This window comes from Beta vulgaris, chromosome 2, assembly GCF_026745355.1.
Source record: "Beta vulgaris subsp. vulgaris cultivar EL10 chromosome 2, EL10.2, whole genome shotgun sequence".
Taxonomy (NCBI): domain Eukaryota; kingdom Viridiplantae; phylum Streptophyta; class Magnoliopsida; order Caryophyllales; family Amaranthaceae; genus Beta; species Beta vulgaris.
Window position 1 is genome coordinate 1,259,808 of NC_079203.1, and position 21,653 is coordinate 1,281,460.

At 36.1% G+C, this 21,653-nt stretch overlaps 2 protein-coding genes across 5 annotated transcripts; one reads left to right on the forward strand and one right to left on the reverse strand.

Annotated features, from left to right (window-relative positions):
* Positions 1–6,832: 6,832 nt before the first annotated feature.
* On the reverse strand, positions 6,833–20,399 carry LOC125491512 (uncharacterized). 4 transcript variants are annotated; one of them, XM_048638074.2, is made up of 4 exons: positions 20,043–20,399; positions 18,020–18,122; positions 17,759–17,824; positions 6,833–7,540 (listed from the first exon to the last, which is right to left on the reverse strand). In XM_048638074.2, the coding sequence occupies exons 1-3, from the start codon at positions 20,252–20,254 to the stop codon at positions 17,768–17,770; spliced, it is 372 nt and encodes a 123-aa protein (XP_048494031.1). In that variant the 5' UTR covers positions 20,255–20,399; the 3' UTR covers positions 6,833–7,540; positions 17,759–17,767. The 4 variants fall into 4 exon arrangements, with proteins under 4 accessions (XP_048494031.1, XP_048494032.1, XP_057248393.1 ...); XM_048638075.2 differs by lacking the exon at positions 6,833–7,540 and adding an exon at positions 13,164–14,787; XM_057392410.1 differs by lacking the exon at positions 6,833–7,540 and adding an exon at positions 16,213–16,647.
* LOC125494618 (protein CHLORORESPIRATORY REDUCTION 7, chloroplastic-like) lies at positions 16,514–17,583 on the forward strand. Its single transcript, XM_048638072.2, has 3 exons — positions 16,514–16,649; positions 16,751–16,863; positions 17,250–17,583. Exons 1-3 carry the CDS (start codon positions 16,577–16,579, stop codon positions 17,523–17,525), a joined length of 462 nt encoding a protein of 153 aa, XP_048494029.1. The 5' UTR covers positions 16,514–16,576; the 3' UTR covers positions 17,526–17,583.
* Positions 20,400–21,653: the final 1,254 nt, after the last annotated feature.

Consider the following 21,653-nt stretch of genomic DNA (forward strand, 5'->3'; position numbering starts at 1 on the left):
GGAGTGATTTCGAAGGCTGGGGGATATATGGCGGGGGCAGGGGAATGTTTTAGGGTAGGGGAGGGGAAAGAAGAGGTGGGGGAAGGGGAGGGTAGTGGAGGGGAAGAGGTGGCTGGTGATGCGTGGTTGGCGAGGGGTGGCTGGGGAGAGGTGACAGGTGGCACAACAAGAATATCACTCCTTTCCGTCCGCCAAAATCAGACGCTAAAAACGCGGGATCGAACGCTAAAGCGATTAGCGTCCGCAGACGGACGCTAAAGGGCTGACGCAAAACCCCTGGTCGCTAATTCTCCAAATAACGTCCGCGAAGCGGACGCTAAATAATTAGCGTCTGAAATTTGATAATTAGCGTCCGAATCTGCTAGACGGTAATTACCGTCTGAAAATAATGGACGATAATTACCGTCCGCCTAATCAGACAATAATTAACGTCCGCCTAATCAGACGGTAATTACCGTCCGCATAGTCAGACGGTAAAACCAATAACACAGACGCAACTTTTTGTCCTTTGGACTGCAATTTTCAAAATTCAAAAGTGTATACAGTGTACAGCTTTATTACTTTTATCACATATTAATAACATACAGCTGTACTCCATGTTACTTTTATTCAGTCTTCTTTATTTTTTATATACAACTTTATTATTTTTATTTTATTCATTATAGCTTTCAATTATTGTTCCAAGTAAAAAAAAATTCTTTTTCTTCATTCACACAATGATAAAGTAATGAAAATGGGGATTTTATTACAAAAAAGATAATTACAATCTAATACTATAATTACATCCTAATTAAAATCTAATACATAATACATCTAATACCTAATACTAGAAAAATTAAGAACAAAATTCTAACAAGTTTCATAAACTCAGATCTGGAAAAATATTGAACCACCATGCCGAACAACCGCGCCGAGCCACTGAACCACCGTACTGAGCCACCCCGTGAGTTACTACACCGAGCCACCGCCGCAATCTACACCTTTATTTACCAAAAAAAATCCATAAACCCGCAAGAAATTATAAAAAACTCGCAAATCTGGAAAAATATTGAACCACCATACCGAACAACCGCACCGAGCCACTGAACCACCGTACTGAGCCACCCCGTGAGTTACTGCACCGAGCCACCGCCGCAATCTACACCTTTATTTACCAAAAAAATCCATAAACCTGCAAGAAATTATAAAAAAATCCGAAAACCCGCAAGAATAATAATTTTCGAACAATAATTCAAAAAATCAAACATTATAAAAAAATTAAATTGATTACCCAAAACCCGCAAGAAATTAAATTAAATTGATTACCCCAAATTAACCCCAAAAAACTCCGAAAGCCCCAAGAAATTAACCCTAAAAACCCCATGATTAACCCAAAAAACCACCAAGAAAACCCAAGAAAATATAACCCCCAAGACAAACCCCGAAACCCACCATCCCGCAACCCATAACCCCACCCAGATCACATAACCCCTAACCCCATAACCCAAATCCCAGAAACCCAAACCCATACCCCGAGACTAAACCCCCGAACCACGAAACCCACCAACCGAAACCCAGATCCCATAATCCACCCACCGAAAACGCACAAAAAAAAAAAAGTCACCTGATCTCATGGCATTGAGGAGTTGAGGACTAAATTTGAGAGGAGAGAGAAGAGAGAAACATGAGAGAAGAGGGAAACGTGTGAGAGGAGAGAGGAGAGAGAGGAGAGAGGAGAGAGAAGAGGGAAACGTGGGAGAGGAGAGAGAAATGAGAGTATAAACTGATGAGAGAGAGACGAAGTAATAAGAAATAAAAAGAGAGAACCAAAGGATAAGTGAGGTGGGTCGTGATTTTTTTGTATGACCCTTTAATACCGTCCGTCAGGTAAGACGGTAAACTTGTACAACGGACGGTAATTTGCGTCCATACAATTAGGCGGACGGTAATTAAATGAAAACGGACGGTAATTAGCGGCGGAATAAAAGTGGACGGTAAATTCAAAATTAAAGTCTGTTTTATACGCGGACGGTAAATACACGGATTCTTGTTGTGTGGGTTGGCTGGTGGCAGAGGAGAGGAGGAGGGAGTAGTGAAGGAAGGAGGGAGAAAGAAGATTGAAAAAATAAATTAAAAAATGGCAAATTACCTGCTACAGCAGGTTTTTTACCTGCTGGGACTATTATTGTAAAACACCCTTCAAAGTTGGGATTGAACAATAAAAACGATAGTTGAGACTGTTTTTGTCAGGTTGCCCATATTTTAGACTGATTAAATCAATTTTTCCTATAATTAAATTTTTTCTAAAAATTCACAATGATTTTATCATGTTTATGAAATTTTTCACTCAAATTAAACAAAAATTTAAAAAATGTGATCAAACATGATATATATATATACATTTATCCTGGTATTAGAGCCAAGGGGTTGTAGTATTTTTGTTCCTTATAAAACTTTATCTTTCTGGTTATAGTACTTTCCATTCTTAACTCTTGCTCCAGTCCTTTTTATTTCGGCTATTTTTAAGGTTTGTAGAGGAGTAAGTCCCAAAAGTGGCGGTCAGACCATAGGGCTACACCTTCTCTATGGCAGGTAGATTATAGGGCTTGTACCAAGTGTTAACCCTGGTCTAAGTTTTTTAACCAGATTCATGAGTTCTATTTGGAGCAGAGGAACTTCATCCTCTTCTCATGGTAGTAGTAGTAAAGCCAATAAGCTGGTAAAAAATGAAACCTTTACTATAGAAAATCTTGAACAAAGTATTGACAATTGGGAAATACCCAGAGTCAATAAAGACCAAATTTACAAAATGAGTAGATATAACATTTTTAAAACAGATTATATTATCAAAACCCAAGAACGTGATATACATTTAACAAAGCCTATTGATACTATAAAATTGTTTTCAGCTAAAACCTTGCAAAAACATGTTGAAAAGGGATATCGTTACATCCATATAGGATTGGTTCAAGTAGGTTTAAAACCTCTTACAAAAGAAGGATTGAATTCTTCAGTCCTTGTGGCTCTCAGAGATGGCCGATTCAAAGACTTTAATGATTCCTTATTAGGAACAATAGAGTCAAGCTTATGCATGGGTCCAGTCTCGTTCGATTGTTATCCAAATTTCAGTGTCTCTTTAAGTGATAAAAATATCTTATCCTCCTTGCTTTTGCAAATCAAAACTCATAATTACAAAATGTTCGATGGTTCTATACCAGTAGCTTTGATTTATAAAGTCCACTACAAAGCCATGATGTCTGCTTTTAATACTAAAAACATACAACATAGCAAGAAAGGAGAAACTCTCCTCCTCCAAACCGACCTTTCTAGGTCTAACATAAGAATCCCTAGACCAATACAATGGAATGACGTCAGTCTTCCTGATGATTGGTTCCTCGAGGGAGCAGCTAACCTGAAGAGCAATCCCCAGCTCTTCCAGAACCTAACACCGATTTACAACAAGTTGTACAGTACTCTGATGGTAGTGTAAAACTTAGTTTTAACAGGAGCATTAGCTCCAGATATTCAGACCATTCCTCTGTTGAAAACCTTGGAAGTCTTCTCATCTACCTTCTATAAACAACATGCATTACAAACGACAAATCAGTTGTCCTAGAAACAATTATCTAGAAAGGCCAAGGTATTCTACCTCAGATATACCTCACCTTCCATCCAAAATGTTGAATATAGAACCCAAGTTCCACACCCCGTTTATGCTGAACGACAGTCTCCTCCAGACTCGCCATCGGCTTGGTTATAACTGAGAACATTGCAAATGAGCTAAACGTCCTTGAAAAGAACTTTGAGGTCAATAAAAAATTAGTTCATGAAGACTTTTATCCACACATAATCTTCAAAGAGAGCATGGTTTTTTGAGCACTTTCCTAGATTATCGTGCAAATCAAGAAAGTTATACAACTTTTTAATATCAACACAAAGCTCATATTTATTTTTTATTGGTTTGAATCTATAGTTTTGACCAAACATTATTACCCTTTTAAACCATAGAACCGTAAACACCAACAAAAGGACACCGTCTGGGATACTCCAGATGGCACTGTTCAAGCTGATCACCTCCTTGCGAAGATTACCTTCTCCATAGGGAGCACAAGGTAGAGGCCTCACTCTAAAGATACCTCAGAAGAAGACACACAAATCTCAAAAATATTTCCTAAAAAATAATTTACTAACATTACCTTAACACTTTAGGAAAGCAACTTTCCAAATTGAGAAACATAACCTTAAAACTGATACAACTCGGTCTCACCCCTGTGATAAGATCCTCCGAAATCCATTTTTAAACCATTTCAGATTTCGCAAAAGGCACAAAGAGGTCATGACTTCAAAAACCGATTTCTTAGCTATAAAGACCAAATTAGCAGGGTTGAACCTTCTACCTCACGAATGTTGAGGAAGAAACAGTCCAGAATAACACTGTATGTCCTAAATTAAGTGAAGACACGATACCGAGACTAACTTCATCCATGACAAAACACCTGAAATAGCTAACTCTCTTGGCAAAATTTTGGCCTCTTATGTTATTCCTATAAGATCTAGTGAATTCCAGGTTGAGACAGCTAACACAATTGTTCAACCAAAATATAAGCATCTTCCTTTATGAATGGCATAGATGGCATGAGTGAACACCAGATTTTAAACCTTTTACAACAGATGACCATGGCTTCAAATGCTTATAAAACCCAATCTGGTACACTCAGATAAAACGGTTGCAGAACTTTAATTGCAGGTTCTCTGGCCAGTTAAAGGATGGTGGGATTATTCTCACCAAACAACGACAACTGGATATTTTAAATGTTCAAACAACAGAAGATGGGGTTCCCATTCTCAACCAGAATGGAGAACCAACCCAAGATTCTGTCTCACCTAATCTTACCTTATCATACATTTATTGGAGATTCCTCCCATCTAAGAGATAAAAACGCAGATCTTTTTTCTAATCTTAGATGCTAAAACTTAGTGATTTTCAATGGTATAAGGATATCTTTCTCACTAGGGTAATGCTTAGGGAAGATTCTAACCAACTTTTTGGAAAGAAAAATTCCTAGCAGGTCTCCCAACCATCCTAGGAGAAAAAGTCAGAAACATAATCCGTGAAAAATTTTGGAGAGCATATTATCTCATATGATAGACTAACCTACGACTAGTTAATTATCCTAACCTCTAAACAAGGCCTTCAAATCTGCCAAGATTTGAAGCTTCAAAAACATCTAAAGAGGGAGTTAAAAGAAAATGAAAACGAGTTAGGATCCTTCTGCCAACAATTTGATAAGTCTTCCCCCCAAACAAACACTTGCAAAGGAAGCTGTAGTAAACCAACCACTTACTAAAACCCTATAAAGCCCGAAGGTTTTATAAAAAGATGAGAAAGTCTTCCATAAAAACCCTTTGAGCAACGAAAATGGAAGAGCAATAAAAACACCAACAAACCACCACAAAACTTGACTTTAAAAACTTAACTTGTTTCAAATGTGGTAAAAAGGGTCATATGGCTAGATATTGTGGAATGTCTAACAAAATCCAAAACCTTGACCTAGATGATGAGACTCTAAGAAGAATCTCAGCTCTTCTAATAGAATCTTCTGATGAAGAAACTTAATCTTATAATTCTGTTGAGAATCATGGACCTCAAGTTGATGAAATAGAATCCTCATCTTCGACGGAAGATGAACTTTATACCCTAAATGCTCTCACCAAAGAACAAAGCCTTATCCTCTATGTTATCCAGGATATTAGCAATTCAGATTTACAAAACCAATACATTGAGAGCCTTCGTGAATCCCTTGAAGAAAAAGATCTTAACCCCCCCTCCCCAAGCATTGAACCATATCCCGTGAGACCATGGGCAATCTTGGGCAGCAACTTTAAGGATTTGTGTGCCTCGGCGGGCACGTGTTTTGCCCGGACTGGCAATCAGGCCCTGTTTTCGTGTTACACGATTTAATCCGAATTCTTCCGGATTTATTTGGTTTGGTTCTGGGTCATTTTGTAAACGGTTTTTTCACCAAGTACCCCCGAGTTTTCAAAAAATTTACCTGGTATCCTCCATATTTTCAAAATTCACCTAGTACCCCTCAGTTTTATGAAAATACACTAGAATGTCCTTACCGTCAAGCTTTCATTAAAGCAAACTTTATTTCACAAGGTACCCTTAAATTTAAACTTTTTTCATCAGGTACCCATAAATATTATCAAATACAACCTGCAAGTTAACAGATAGATTCTGATTTAGAAAACTAGCCCTTAGGTGCTTTTACTAAGTTTATTTTTATATTGCGGATCCCCCTTTTAACATCCTTACTACTAGTCTCTTTTTACCATCTCTTTAAATTACTTAAATGAGTTCTCTCTCTAAAACATCCTCCTCAACCCAAGAGTCTACATACATTAGGGTTCCGAATTGAATGTGTAGATGTGGGAGGAAATTCGTAATTAGAAGTTCTGATTCAAGTTTAAACCAACAACAATTGTATTTTAAGTGTGATGATTCTGACACTTTTGGGTGGAGCAAAGTGGAGGCTTCCATCATGAGGCATAGAGCATGGGAAGATTAGAGAATGACAAATATGCAAGAAGAGTTGAAGCCAATTAAGAAGAAGCTTAAAGAACAAACGAACTTAGTTAGACTTACAATTAAGTTAGGTTTACATGCTTGTATTGCTTCTCTTTGTAATTTGGAAGTGAGTGATGTAACGTTTGGCATAAGAATGAAAAAAAGTTGCTTAACATAATTATCATTGTAGCATAAACATGTATGCACATCCAAAAAAGATAAACCAAGTTTAGTTTCTTTACAAAAACTGACTTCCCCAAATCACAAAGGACACTAAATCATTGTATCTTTACAAAAATGGTTTTCAAACATATCAATGTAGCTTTTAAAAACACTGCTTTAAGTTAATTCCCCAAAAAAAATCTGTTCAAAAGTTGCAAATGTTGCTAGGTTGCTTACGTGGCCTTTCTTGCTCTCTTCTGTGTCTTCTTGGAAGTGCTAGCCTCACTCTCAGCTTGTGGCCTTGATCTTTTTTTCTTGCATCCCCTCTGCCACATGTTCTTGCATTATGGCCCATCTCCTTGCACTTGCTGCACTTCGCTGTGTCTCTTGGCCTTCTTAGCTTCATTCACACCTCTTTTCCTCTGTTTTGGAGGTCTACCAACACCTCTTTTCTTGCTTGGAGGGTGAATTAGCAGGAGGTTGAAATCTAGCCATTGAGATTGATCAACCATGGGATGGATGTGCTCAACATAAGTTACCTTGTAAACTGCCCCCTAGTAATAATCAGACACATAGGCCATAGGGTCAACTCTCTCATTGTACACCTCAAGGCATGCTTGCAAGGGATACCCCATCCTTGCTACTTACCACACCCACAATTTAACCAAGCCAAGCTGATTGGGAAAGTGACATTCCCATATGTGACTTCAAACTCCCCTCCTACAGTTTCCAGCACCTGTGTATCATAATCAGTGAGGTGCTCATGCTCCATGTCAATAGCCTTGTCAAACCTTGCACCAATCCTCTTCATTGATCACACTCTTATGGCTGAAAAAAGTGAACAAAATTGTTAGAGCAATAATAATTCAGATCAAAGAAAAATTCAAAAAAAAATTAAAGTTGTAATTGTATACCTTCAAGTAGATTGAGCACAGGTAAATCTATGTGAGCTTGGTGCAGGCATTGAAACTTGTCACAAAGTTTGTGGTGTTGTGATCACAACTGATTGTTGTATCAAACATATGCCTAGACCACTGCTCTATGGTGCTATCTAGATAAGCAACATCTTTATCAAAATCCAAGATCTTCCCCATTGCTTTGTTGAACACATATTTGTTGTAGGCATTTGCTGCAATCCAGCATAACTTGTGGAAGGCTGATCCACTCCGGCCTAAATTCTTGCAGTTCATGTACAACGGACCCTCCTAGGAGCCTTGGAAACCTCATCACTTGTGCTACATATAAAATAAAATAGGCCTTGAATCTTGGAGCTCCCTGACATGTGCTCCATTTCCATGTTAAGGGCATATGACCCTGGGTTTGTTGACTTAATCACCTCAGCATGTGTGGGGAGTAAGCTATAAGCCTCAGCAAACCCTCCATAAATCTCCTCCTTAGCCATTGTTTTCACCTTGTAAAATAACCTCTTCTTTACTTTCACCCTAAACTTCTCCTGAACCACCTTTTGCAAAGACTTTAACAAGAATATAAGGGGTTGTTTTTGATGACTTCCAACAACTTCTTACACAGCCAAGTAGAAGAGACCATGGGGTTCTCCTCTAACCTTCCACAAGTGGTACGTTCCCCCTTACTGGTCTTGGTGGCCCAACTGATTTTATCAGTTAATCTGGAAGCATGTATCCTCCATTCACATGCTTCCATTATGCAAGAAGTTGTAAACCTCTTGTTATCAACCTTCAAGATAAGAAGATCAAAGCCCTCTTGAATGCAAAAATCCCTCAAAACCTCCAAAAACACTTTTCTTGTTGGAAAGATCAACCAAGGCTCTAGTGTAATAGACCCATATGACTGTTCATTTCAAATCTTACAACTTGTCCATAGTAGAGTCTCATCAAAGAAATCCTCAAAAGCCTTCTCACATACATCATCATATGCAAAAGAATCCTCATCCTCATCCACAATGAAGTTCCCAAAAACATCATCATCTTCTGATGTATCTTCATCCTCCTCAGCAATGAGTTCCTCATCATCATTGCTAGGTTCATCATCTCCATCATCATCAGCAAAATCCGTCCTCTTTGTTCTCCTTCCAATACCTTGCCTCCTAGTTCCTTGTCCTTTATGAACATAGGTCCCTCCCTCTTAGCAGTGGTTTTAGGCACTCTAAAACATGAGGGCCTAACCTTCTTGCCCTTCCCTTTTGCCACAAAAGTCTAGTCAGTTGGGGTGGGCTCTAATGAGGTATGCTCAAATTGGGTGTGTTGTGAAATAGGTGGTGATGGTGGGTTAGGCTCAGTTGGAGTGTCTGAAATAGGGGGTGATTGGGGGGCTGTGTTTCATTAGCATGTGAGGGATTGGGCTTGGTGGGATGTGTTTCAGTGGGCTCTGAGGGGATAGGCTGGATGGGATGTGTTTCAGTGGGCTCTGAAGGGGTGGGCTCAAAGGGGATGGGCTAGGTGGGATGTGTTTCAGTGGGCTCTGAGGGGGTGGCCTCTGAGGGAATGGGTTGGGTGGGCTGTCTTTCAGCAGGCTGAGAGGGGATGGGCTTAGAGGGCATGGGTTGTTTAGGGCCAGCCTTCTTCTTGGGCCTTGGGGTCAGTTTCTTCTTCTTGGGGGTGGTTGTGGTTTTTTTTTCCTTGGGGTTCTCCTTGTGGGTGTTGTTGTTGTGGGATGTGACTCATTTGTTGTTCGGGGGTTCTCTTGGGTTTGTTGCTCAGGTTTTGGTTGTGAAAAACCAGGGACCATTTCATCAGCTTCCCTGTGTTTAGTACTCTCATGTACTCAACATCTCCATCATCAACAGACAACACAGATACCTCAATAGGAAAAAAAAACCCATCAGTTGCATATTCCTTTTCTTCTTCCAACCTCCTCTACTTTTCCTCTTCTTCTTGTCTCCTCCTTCCTCTTGCTTTCTTTTCTCCTTAATATCTCTTGTACTCTCTTTATGTTCTCAAGCTTCTCCCTTTCCTCATTATCTTTCTTTGCAAGAATAAACCTAAATACTTGGCAAGGGTCTGCAATCTCCTCTACCATACCTCAGTGTATCCTTGCCTAAGGCCCACACACACACTTTCATCAAGTCAAAATCAGTCCTCAACTCTATTTTCTTATTAGTCCTAGGATTCTCAACTAACACCCTAAATAATTTAGGCAAGTACACATTTTTCTTCAATGATTCCTCTAGAAAATCCTCAAACAACCCCATTAAACGACACAAATTAAATCAGTGTTCTATACCCTAACATCAAAATCATGACTATCGAAATGCACCAATAACCACACAAAGGCCATCGACCTTCGACTTAGGGAAGGTAATTCTGTTAAGGCTCATTTAGATGAGATTTATTCTGTTGTTATGTATCTTCAAAATATTGATGTGACTTTGGATGATGAAGACTTGGTTATATGGTTGTTGTGTTCGTTACCACCCTCATACAAGCATTTTAGGGAAACTATCTTGTATGGTAGAGATAATATGTGTATTGATGACGTTAGGGATGCTTTCACATAAAGGGAATTAATTGATAATCAATTGGCAACTTAATCATGAAACTCTAGTGGTGACTTGTTTGTTAAGGGTAGATCAAATGATATTGCATCTACTTGTTATGATGGTAATGGTGGTAAGAATAGGGGACATCCTAAGTCGAAGAAGTCCAATTCTAATAGGCATAAGACTTGTAATTATTGTCATCTAACACTCAGGTATGTTCTAACAATATAGAAGAAGAGCTAAATGAACTCAACAAAAGCCAACTTGTAAAATTACTTTTTGAAAGCTTAGATGATTTTAAGGCAATGTGTGTTAAAAAGGAGCAACTTAAGGATGCTTTAAAAGTCACTAAGGAATATTCAAATTGGCTTTATTCTTTAAAAACTGATACTGAAAAAGATTCTTTGACCTTTTCGACAAATATCGAAATATTCTAGAAGCTTTTGAAAAGGTTACAAATGAGAACTATCTTTTAAACATGGAACTTGCAGAATTGAGACTCTTTGTTCCTGAAGGATCAGTTCCTTTAACTAGTACCAGGACTGATTTTGAAAATTTAAAGTTTGAATATGAAAAAGCTTTAAGTAAAAATCTGGTACTAAAGAGGAAATTGGGTTTCACTATTAACAAACTGTCTTATCCTATAAGTTGGATACCAAAGTATCAAAACAAAAGAAGGGATGGACTAGGCTTTAATCACAGAACAAAAATAAAAAGAAAAATATGTTGATTTGCCTAGTAGCAAGATATGTTCCTACTATGGGAACAATGGGCATATTGTTTCTGACTGTTCCATTAGGGAGGAACGTATAGAGAAAATACATACCTAGTGAAACGGTATGGAAAGCAAAGGATGATTTGAGTCCACAAACGGAACCCAGGCAAGACTAAGTTCCTACTATTAACTAGTTTTTGTGGATACAGGCTGAAGTGAGGGGGAACAACCTATGGTTCCTCGATAGCAGGTGTTCTAAGCATATGACTGACAATTAATCCATGTTTCTCTCACTTTCAGCATACCATGGAGGAACAGTGACCTTCGGAGACAACCTAACTGGTAATATTGTAGCTGTTGGTAAGATAGGTAAGTCTATCACACTCCTTAGATAACGTATTTTTGGTTGAGGGCTTAAAGCATAGTTTACTTAGTATTTCTCAATTAAGTCACAAAGGGAATATAGTGAAGTTCACTAATGAGTCGTTTGTTGTTAGCAATAAAAGTACAGGAACCAAGGTACTTAAAGGAATAAGGAAAAGGTAACACCTCCATGGTTGATCTTAACCTTGTTCCTAGGAACAATCTCACTTATTTAAGCGTGATTGAAGAAGATCATCTACTGTGGCACAAGAGTTGTGGTCATGCGAGCTTGTCCCTACCAAAACAACTAAATTGGAAAAAAAATAGTGATTGGTTTACCAACTATTAAGTTCACTATCCATGGTGTTTGTGATACTTGTGCAAAAGGAAAGCAAGTGTGATCCTCGTTCAGTTCAAAGAAGATGGTAAGTATACAAAGTCCACTTGAATTGATTCACATGGACTTATGTGACCCTGTACGTATCCAAGCAGATCAAGTAAGAGATATGTATTAGTCATAGTTGATGATTTTTTAAGATACACTTGGATTATCTTTCTTCATAGCAAAGATGAAACATTCGATGAATTTGTGACTTTTTTGCTAAGAGAATTCAAAGGATAAGTGGTTTTAAATTGAAGCATTTAAGATCTGACCATTAAGAGCTTGAAAACTCCTAGGACCCCACAACATATTGATTTTTCAAGATACACTTGGATTATCTTTCTTCATAGCAAATATGAAACACTCGATGCATTTGTGACTTTTTTGCTAAGAGAATTCAAAGGATAAGTGGTTTTAACTTGAAGCATTTAAGATCTTACCATTAAGAGCTTGAAAACTCCAAGTTTGATGATTTTTGCAGCAATGAAGGACTAGATCACAACTTCTCTGCTCCTAGGACCCCACAACAGAATGGTGTGGTTGAGAGGAAAAATCGAACTCTAAAGGACATGGCTAGAACAATGCTCATAGCCAGCAACCTTCCAAAGAACTTTTGGGCAGAGACAGTGAACACAACTTACTAGATCATCAATAGGGTCATGCTAAGACCCATTACCTTGAAACCCCCTTATGAGCTTTTCAAAGGAAGAAGAAAACCCATCATCTCTTATTTTTGAGTCTTTGGATGTAAATGCTTTCTACACAGCAATGGTAAAGATAATTTAGGAAAATTTGATACTATAAGTGATGAGGTTGTTTTCATTGGATATGCTACAAATAGTAAAGCTTATAGAGTATATAACAAAAGAACAATAAGTTGAGAAAGTGTCCATTTCAAAAAAAAAAAACCGCTGAAGACTCCTCGGAAGAGAGAGATTTAGAGAAACCATAAATCGGAGCGCCGTGGCGGAGGGATGACGTCGACCGCACATTCACAGTCGTCGAAGCCGACGACGAACGAGCGGTGAGCCGGTGAGGAACGAAGTCACGAAGAGGAAGTGAGCCTGCGACGAAGTCAGAAGCGAAGAGGATTAGAGGAAGCGACGCTTGCACGCTGCGACCCATGATGGACTTAGGAGACGAAGCGTACCACCACCCCCACCGCCCACATTCATTCGCCGTCGCGACCTCCCGAAACACCCATTTTAATTTTCAGTTAATTTGTAAGTTTTCTTAACCCTAAGTTTTAGTTTAAGTTTTTTTTCAAAGGTAATATTTACAATTTACATTGTTTGTTTGTGAATTATGATATTTGTGAAATGTTAATTTGTGATTGTGGATTTATGGTTGTTGATTGATTTGTTGTCGGTTTGGAATTTGTTGTTAATTTGGAATTTCTAATTAGGAATAAATATGAGTTGATTTATAATTAAAATATTGAATAGTTTGGTTTGAAGAGGAATACTTTGATATGTACTGATTTATAAATATGAGTTGATTGTAAGACTATAAGCATTTTGGAATTTTGAATGTAAAACATTTAGTATTAAACCATTTGTGTTGTATTGTTTTTTTTTCTAATATTTTTTCCGAATACTTGACGGTCTAATTTTGTCCCCCCACTTTGAGAATCCTGGCTCTGCCACTGATGAGGATCCAGTTCCTCAAGGAGCAGCTTCTCAAGCTGTTAATTTAATGATGTGAAGATAGAGAAGGATGTTGAAACTGCTGGAATGATGGAGAGAGAAGAGGAACTAGGTTCTGGGGTCAAGCAATCGATCGGGAAGAGTCAGAGACTGGTAGAGTCCAGGAGGAACCAGGTTAGTGACATTATGATTGACCTGGATGAGGATCCAATTCCTCAAGGAGTAGCTTCTCAAGCTATTGATTTTCCTCTTTTATCCATTGCTGGTCTTCATGGACTGTTGAAGGAGATTCAATCTTCCATTGCACTGCTGGGAACAAGGGTGCAAAACTTAGAGGCTCGGATTGCTCATCAAGATGTTCAACATGATCAGCTTCTCCAAGCTATCAACAAGGGAGCCTCCAACATCTGCACCAAAATCGATTTTGTTGCTGCCTCCTTTCCAATCCATGAACTTCCCTGATCCCAGTCCCTCTTAATTAAGACTATAATATTTCATTTTATTTTGGGCTTGTATAAATTTTTGAACAATTACATCTCCATATATTTTGCTTTATCTTGTGGTATCACAAGAGATTCTAAACAATCTATGATCCTCTTTTATCAAATTTATTCTTCTTATCTTTTAACCATTTAAACTCTATTACTAATATATTTATTATGCCTGTTCCTGCTTTTCTTACTCTTGGAATGTTTGGATGGCTAATATCTGTTGCCTTTCATAATAATCGTGTCTCTGTCCCTAGTCACAGTTTAGAGTCTTAGTCTTAGAGTCTTAGTTAAGAGTCTTAGTTTTCTTTTCTTCTTTCATTATTTTCTTTTTATTTTTTTTTTATAAATTTCATATTTCTTTCTTTCATTATTTTCTTTAACTTTTTTGCCAATTATTTACCATCATAAAAAAGGGAAAATATTGTCGTATTCACTGTTTTAATGACGACAAATAATATATTATTGAGTCTAGAATTAATTATCTTAATTAGGATTTATTTGTAGACTTAGATTATCTTAATGTTTTAATCTTTGCATATAAATTAATTTATATTCTTTTGTTAATAATTAATTTAATTATAACTTGTGGAGAATTGGTTATGAGTTTAACCTAGTCAAGTTATTTAAATTAATTATCTTAATGTTATGAATTGCTTTGAATTAACCTAATAACATATAATATTCTTTTGAATAAAAATAAGTTCCATGATATTAGTTAGAGTACTTGTTTGTTGTTGTTCTACAGGTTGTCAGAATTAAATTGCTGAAGTAATGCAATAACAAACCGGGCTCTGAAAAAAGGAAACGGAAAATCAGGCTGCAAATCCTAGATTCTAGGGAGATTGGAAACTGAATGGCCATTCAGTAAATCCACATTGAACTTACGGAGTGATGGCTGATTGTACGTGGACTTAATGGGAGAGCTTCATGGAGATAACAGCTACATCAACAGATTGATCACGGGCCACTTTTAACACCCATGTATATGTAATTGAGCAAAAATAGGAGCTGCTGAGGTCTTCTGTAAATAGCTCAACCAAAATCAGAATAAACTAACAACTTTCAGATTTACATGTCTTATTCATTAGAAAGTTTATTTCGGTTTTTATATTCTTCAAAGCAATAATTCTTGTATTACTTTTGAGTGTCGGGTGAGTGAGATTTAGAGAGCAAAAATCTTTGTAATCAGAGTGAGAAAGAGAAACAAAAAGAGAAAGAGAAGACTTTGAGTAAAGTCAAGTGAGGAAAGTTACGTGTTCAGGGGAAACAAGGTGGCCGGAACTGGTTTCTTGATGAACAAAGTGAGGATTGATTTATAATAAGTTGTAATAATTATTATAAATAAAAGAGCAATGTTTCTTCCTAAAGAATTGTGCAAGAGAACCTTGTTACATATCTTCTTGTGTTCTCCTTACTATCTATTCTCTTTATTAGCTTTCAAGTTTTTATTATCCACAAAAAAATTCGAAAATCTTCACAATTACAATTCACCCTCCTCTTGTTAGTATTTATACTAGACTAACATAATTTGTTGGGCAACTAATCCATAATGATTTAAGGGAGGTATTAGCTTGCAAATATACATAAGATAAATGTTAGCTTGGAATAACATTTGTAATTGGACAAAGTTACTTGGTTTTACAGTAATCTAGGCATGCTTATCTGTTTTTTATTACTATTATTATTTGGGTACATTTGGTATGTAAGAACTATAAAAGCTACGAGTGGTATGGCTAGAAGTCCTACCATTATGGAGGTACAAGTAGATGTGGCTTGGACCAATAGCCTTGTAATTGGACAAAGATACATGGTTTTACAGTAATCTAGAAATGCTTTTTTGTTTTTTTATCATTATCATTTGGGCACATTTTGGCATGTAAAGAACTATAAAAACTATGAGTGTTAGTGGCTTTTCATTTGAGAGGTTGTAGCATCAAAATATTATAGTTTGGATAATATAATGTGACACAACAAGCTACAAGTGTTATAATTTAGTGAAACTTATCTGAATCTGATTTAGCTTCTAATAAAAATGCCTCTCCACGTTGGTCACATTTTGAACCTAAATCGACTTTTCTGTTATTATTAATTGGGCACATTTTGACATGTAGGAACTGTAAAAGCTCAAGTGTTACAGTTTGTTTGGTAGAAAGGATTTAGAAGGAAAAGAAAGGAAGTGGAAGGAAATTTATTACTCTTTAATAAAATTAAGTGAAAGGAAATGGGAGGAATTGGAATGAAATACTCTTTAATAAAATTCTACTTTCCTTTCCTCCCAAAAGCGGGGGAATTCGGAAGGAAAGAGAAAATTTATACCAAACATGGAAAATTAAGGTTTTTTTTCCTTTCTCTTCCATTCTTTTCTTTTCTCTTCCCTTCCTTTCTTTTCCCTTCCTTTCTTTTCCCTTTCTTTCCTTTACTAAAAATGAACCAAACACACTGTTAGTGGCTTTCCATTGGAAAGGTAAGCTTCAAAATATTATAGTTTGAAAATATAATGTGACACAACATGCTATAAGTGTTATATTTAGTGAAAATTATCTGAATCCGATTTAGGTCAAATAGTGCAAATTACAAATAAGCCTCTCCACTTTGGTCAAATAGTGCAAATTACAAGCTGCCAACATACTGATCTCAGCCCAAAAACCCAACGCACCGAGCCACACAAACCCATTTCTCTTATCCAAACCAAAACCATTCATCTTTACTCCTTCACAACATCAGCAACTCATCTTTCTCATCTCAGAACAATACTTTTGAATCGCACATTTTCAATAACTGATTCTTACTACTTGAGATTGAACACTAAAATGATACCAGCTACCAGAATTTTTAACAGCCAGCAACAAAGCATCTTCAATGCTCATCATCCCATTCCCATCTGTGAGCCATCACCAAAACTCAAGATATTATTCTAAACTTGTTTTTTCTGCAATTCTATCTATTTATAACGTTGATAACTCTTGCTTTTTAACCGCATATAGCAAGCCAAAGATTACGTGGCGTGGCTGAAATCCCACAACAGCAAGTTTGTCTTGTGCACTTGGATACTTCAGCTTATGCCAAACTACTCAGAATCAGTAACAGTGAAGTAAAGGCAAGTCCATATTGCTGAGCTTTTCATAACTTATATCAGATATAAATAATGTGGCAATTAGCCAGATTGGTATTTAACTTAGCATACCGTTGCTACATTGGCAAAATTATGTAAGTTTTTTTCTTTTTCTTTTTTTTTTACAGGAAAATTATGTTTAAGTTAATTGGCCTAAATAGTGAATGTAATGGAGGCATTTTTTTTGTAATTTTTGAGAAATTGATGGTTGATTTTGAGGTATTCCAGATAAGAGGATGTTTTGAGATGTATTTTTCCATTCTATATAACCATTCTTTCCTGACATTTATAATTTGAACTCTTTTATAGTTTTATATATGCCAGTTTCATCTAAATGTCCTAATGTTGTAAGGAAACTTGGCGGTTCATAGATTTATGCTGGCAGGAGGAGAAGGTCAAATTACATGGACACAGATACTTATGTCTACTTGGAACCAGGGAAAAGTGAGGAGTTTGTCTCAGAGGAAGAATTGAAGATGAAGCTTAAAGTTTGGCTAGAAAACTGGCCAAACAAGGTGTTACCACCTGACCTTGCTCGATTTGAAACACTCGACGATGCAGTCTCTTTTCTAGTGAAATCTGTATGTGAGCTTGAAATTGATGGAGATGTTGGTTCAATTCAATGGTACGAGGTCCGTCTTGAGTAAATAATATGTTGGGAAATTTTATGAACAATGTTATCTGCTTTAGATTTTTTTTGGTTCATTGATTTTGACAGTTGTGAGTGTTTTTAGCAACTGAGTTTTACTGCAATTTCAACACTAGCATCGAACAGAAAATTTTCATGAAATTGCATAGAAACAAAAGTGATACAATGTAATGCTTGTACAAATGTGGAACTTAAAAAGCAGAGTATGCCTTAAGAGAGTACGTTTCATACATATCAAATTCATTGTTCGACGTGCAGCTTATTTTGCTCCACGTTTGCACATCGTAGTTCATGAATCTGCACAGAAAAATAAATTTTCATTTCAGTAAAATGGTTAATGACTTACAAAACTGAATGTCTAAGTTTAAACATGAATTATAATTAGCTTGTAAAATGGTAATTATTTCAACAAAATAAATGGAGAGAAGTGTTTCACTTATTATGGAATGGACGAAGTATACTACAAGGAAATCGACGTAACGTAAGCAGTACCTTGGACTGGATTATGGAGGGTGGCAAGAGAGCGCTCCTCCTGCTTCGAGCAAGAAGACCCTTAGATATTGGAGATATCATATGGTCTGTTGGACTGGTATACCTGTCATTAATAACAAAAATGTTCATAAAACAAAATTATAGAAGATTGAGATATTTTCTCAAGTAACCTTGATATTTGGCAAAATGCTTAAGATTTTTTTTTTTTTTTTTTGACAACGAGTAAAATTTGCATTAAGTAAAATTGGAAGTACATCCTAGCGGTAGTACAACCGGACATAAAACAAAGCAAATTGAAGCTAGAAGAGCTTCTTTTTGTACATATTCTAATGAACAAAAGTAACTTATTACATATCCAGATCGACTTAAATGCTTAAGATTGATCCAGCTTTAATCTGAATAACTCAGATAATCCTTAGGTTACTAATCCTTATACAAATTAACCTTATTCGTAACAATAGTATAAACAACATTGAGCAAGATTTCATTATTGAGAGTTGTGACCAGCCACCATGGCTAATTGGGAGGTGTGGTCTATACAATTTTTTTTTACTAGTATGAATTTATCTGAACTTAGTGAAACTTCTGAATTTTATTTCAACTTTTCTTCTTCGTCTGAAAATTACTTAATTTAAGTTGACAATAAAACAAGATAATGTTTTCGTAGGGCACAAAAGGAATGAAGGGGGGTTATATTTTTTTTCATCTAATTTGCTTCTTTTTCGATAGTCTACATTGCACTTTTTAGACCGTTAAATTTCAATCTCGTAAATTATAAAGTCTAAAAGTACATATTATCATATATATTATAATCTTAAACATTGTCAAAGTTTGTACAACATTAACTAGAATACTCAACGTGGGAAATATATAAATACTCCCTCCGTCTCATAATATAGTGCCTATTTCTTTTTTGGTGGGTCAAACTTTAAAATCTTTGACCGAATATTCTCATTTATATATATAAAAAAACATATTCATGTGGGGTCTTGTTAGATTCGTCTCAATGTGTAGTTTCATAATATCAACTTTTTATATTTTTTATCAATACGAAATTGAAGATACTAAAGGTCAAAATTACGTCTTGAAGACCGTGTAAAAAGAAACAAGCACTATATTATGGGACGGAGGGAGTATAAAGCTACGGATAGAGCAAGTTCCTAATAGCAACTCCAATAGTAGAACAAAATGGAAATTGATTTAAAGTGCTACATAGATTTTTTAGCTAACTCAACTTTAAGCCAAAATTTCCATAATGTTTAGCCAATTTGCTTGTTGTTTGACTAGGTTCCATTTAAAGTACGATAGTTTTTGTAAGGAATAATATAAAAATGGTTCACCAAAATTCTCACAATGACCCACAACTTTAACTCAAACAAATTGACTTTAATTACATTTTACTCTATCATTGGTGTTGCTCTTAGTTAGGGCATGTTCTCTTCGGCATAAAACAGCTGAATTGAACTGAATTGAACTCAACTGAACTGAATAGTGATGTGTGAGAGTAAAAGTATTGTCCAAAACTGAACTGAACTGAATCAAACTGAACTGAACTGAATCAAACTGAACTGAACTAAATTGAAAATAAGTGAGGAAACAAGCCCTTAAGCTACATTGGCTAGCAAATGAAATTTCAACTTGTCACTCCAATAGTTGGGCTATTTGCTTATTTTTTTTATTTTTTTTTGCTACCTAATGCTCACCATTAAAATTGCTATCAGTGATAATTCAATCCTTATATCATCTTTAAAAGACAAAATGAGTTATTTTAAAGTCAAAATTCATCATTTTATGGCCACTTTAATATGAGTAAATGTGAGCCATTTACGACAGTGAATTACCGCTTATGTACAATAAATTACTTTACATCCGAATGCTTGATTTTTTTTTGCACTTTATGTAGATTAAAAAAAGCAAATACAACAATTGGATAAGATTAAGGATAATTACTTATTGGTAAGTATTGAGCATAATTATTGCATAAACAGAAGTTGAAAAAAGACAAATAAATAAATAAATTTACCTCTCTGGAAATTTGAATGGTTTAGGGAGTTTAAGGCGGTCTGGAGTGCCTAATCCTGCTGAAACTTTGCACTTGCAGTTATCATGAATATGATTAGCAGAATTTTGAATTTCTTCCAATTTTTGATGATTTGGAAGAGGAGGCGTTTTGCAGCCAACTATTGATTGGTTTAATTCTTGTAGGGGTTGTGAAGCTTCGGATGGATTTGCCATTGTAGATAGAAGAGAGAAAAAAAATCGATCTATCGACAGAAATAATTTGATGAAGGAGAACAGCTTAATATATGGTTAAGTAGATGTTTCAAGTTTTAGTGGGGTGATGGATGTTGCAACGGTCGAATACTTGAATCATAACGTTGTCCAACTTTTGTTTTACTTGAGCCATTTGCCCCCTTCCTTTTTAATAATGTTTTCTACTTTTCACCATATGCCCGTTTAAATTGGACGGAAATCTTTAGAAGCCCAACTGTTTACGCAAATAAAGTAGATACAACACATACTTAGATCAATTGGTAAGGGAGTTGTTCTAACTTACTCAGAGGTTCGGGTTCGAGCACTGGAAACACAGTAGAGTGTGTTGGAAGAGCCCCCCCCCCCCCCTTCAATTGCCCCCCCCCCTCCCTCAATTGGGGCCTGACTAGGCTCGAATCCGGATTAGTCGGATCCAAAAATGGATTTCGAAAATTGAGTATGGTTCACAAAAAAACAAAAAAAAAAAGTAGATGCATCATTCATCCGGGTGCCTCTTGGCACTATAAGTGTCAATTTTGTTCAACAGTTTAGTTATACTTGTATTGGAATAGTTCCGTTTATATCAATTCAGTTTCAACAGTTAAAATTATTAGCAGTTCGGTCCAGTTTAGTTTAATTCAGTTTTTTTTCTTTTCATTTTCAATTAAGTTGCAGTTTAAACCAATTTTATCCAAACAGTTAAACCACCCAATGGTTGAATCCATGTCAGTTAAAATACGTTGCGCTTAGTTACAGTTTCGTTTTAGTTTATATCATTTATTGACGAAAATAACATAAGTTCGACAATAATCACATTGGTTCAGGTAGAAGTTAGTCACATTTTTGTATTTGTTCGTGAGAAATGGAACTTCATGTCGGGTTTTGGCCAAGTATTTTTTCGGGTTCGGATAAAATTAATATAGGATATAAGTGTAGTTGACACTTGCCTCGAAAAAAATCGGTTGTACTTCATAAAAACGTGTATGAAAGTGACATAGAAAAATGTGTATTTAACTGATATATTCGATAATTTGGAGTAAGACAAATTAATATAAGTCGATATTCAAACTTTTAGTTATATGTAGATAACGCCATGTTTGGTCAAAAAGGACGTCACATATCAGTATAAATTCTTATGAACTTAATCGAAAGACGAGTTAGACATTTTTCAAAAGCCGATTAGATCAATGTCTTACTCTAACTATAATGACTTACTATAACTATACTAGTCATTAAGGCATGCATCTGAAAATTGAAAATATATAATCGACTTAAAATAAGTTAATATTGGATTAGATCAAGGTATCTATGTTGTCGGTAAGTAATTGAAAATAATTGTGCTCAATTTAAAGTAAGATCGTATCAATGTAAATCGATAAGC

Bases quoted from the DNA above. Each gene is read 5' to 3' on its own strand.
- LOC125494618 (XM_048638072.2), top strand. From the start codon at position 16,577: ATGATACCAGCTACCAGAATTTTTAACAGCCAGCAACAAAGCATCTTC. The intron at 16,650-16,750 runs GTGAGCCATCAC...AACCGCATATAG, and splicing joins TCATCATCCCATTCCCATCT to CAAGCCAAAGATTACGTGGC. The intron at 16,864-17,249 runs GCAAGTCCATAT...GGCGGTTCATAG, and splicing joins TCAGTAACAGTGAAGTAAAG to ATTTATGCTGGCAGGAGGAG.
- LOC125491512 (XM_048638074.2), bottom strand. From the start codon at position 20,254: ATGGCAAATCCATCCGAAGCTTCACAACCCCTACAAGAATTAAACCAA. The intron at 18,123-20,042 runs GTAAATTTATTT...TATTAATGACAG, and splicing joins CCATTCAAATTTCCAGAGAG to GTATACCAGTCCAACAGACC. The intron at 17,825-18,019 runs GTACTGCTTACG...TTTTCTGTGCAG, and splicing joins CCTCCATAATCCAGTCCAAG to ATTCATGAACTACGATGTGC.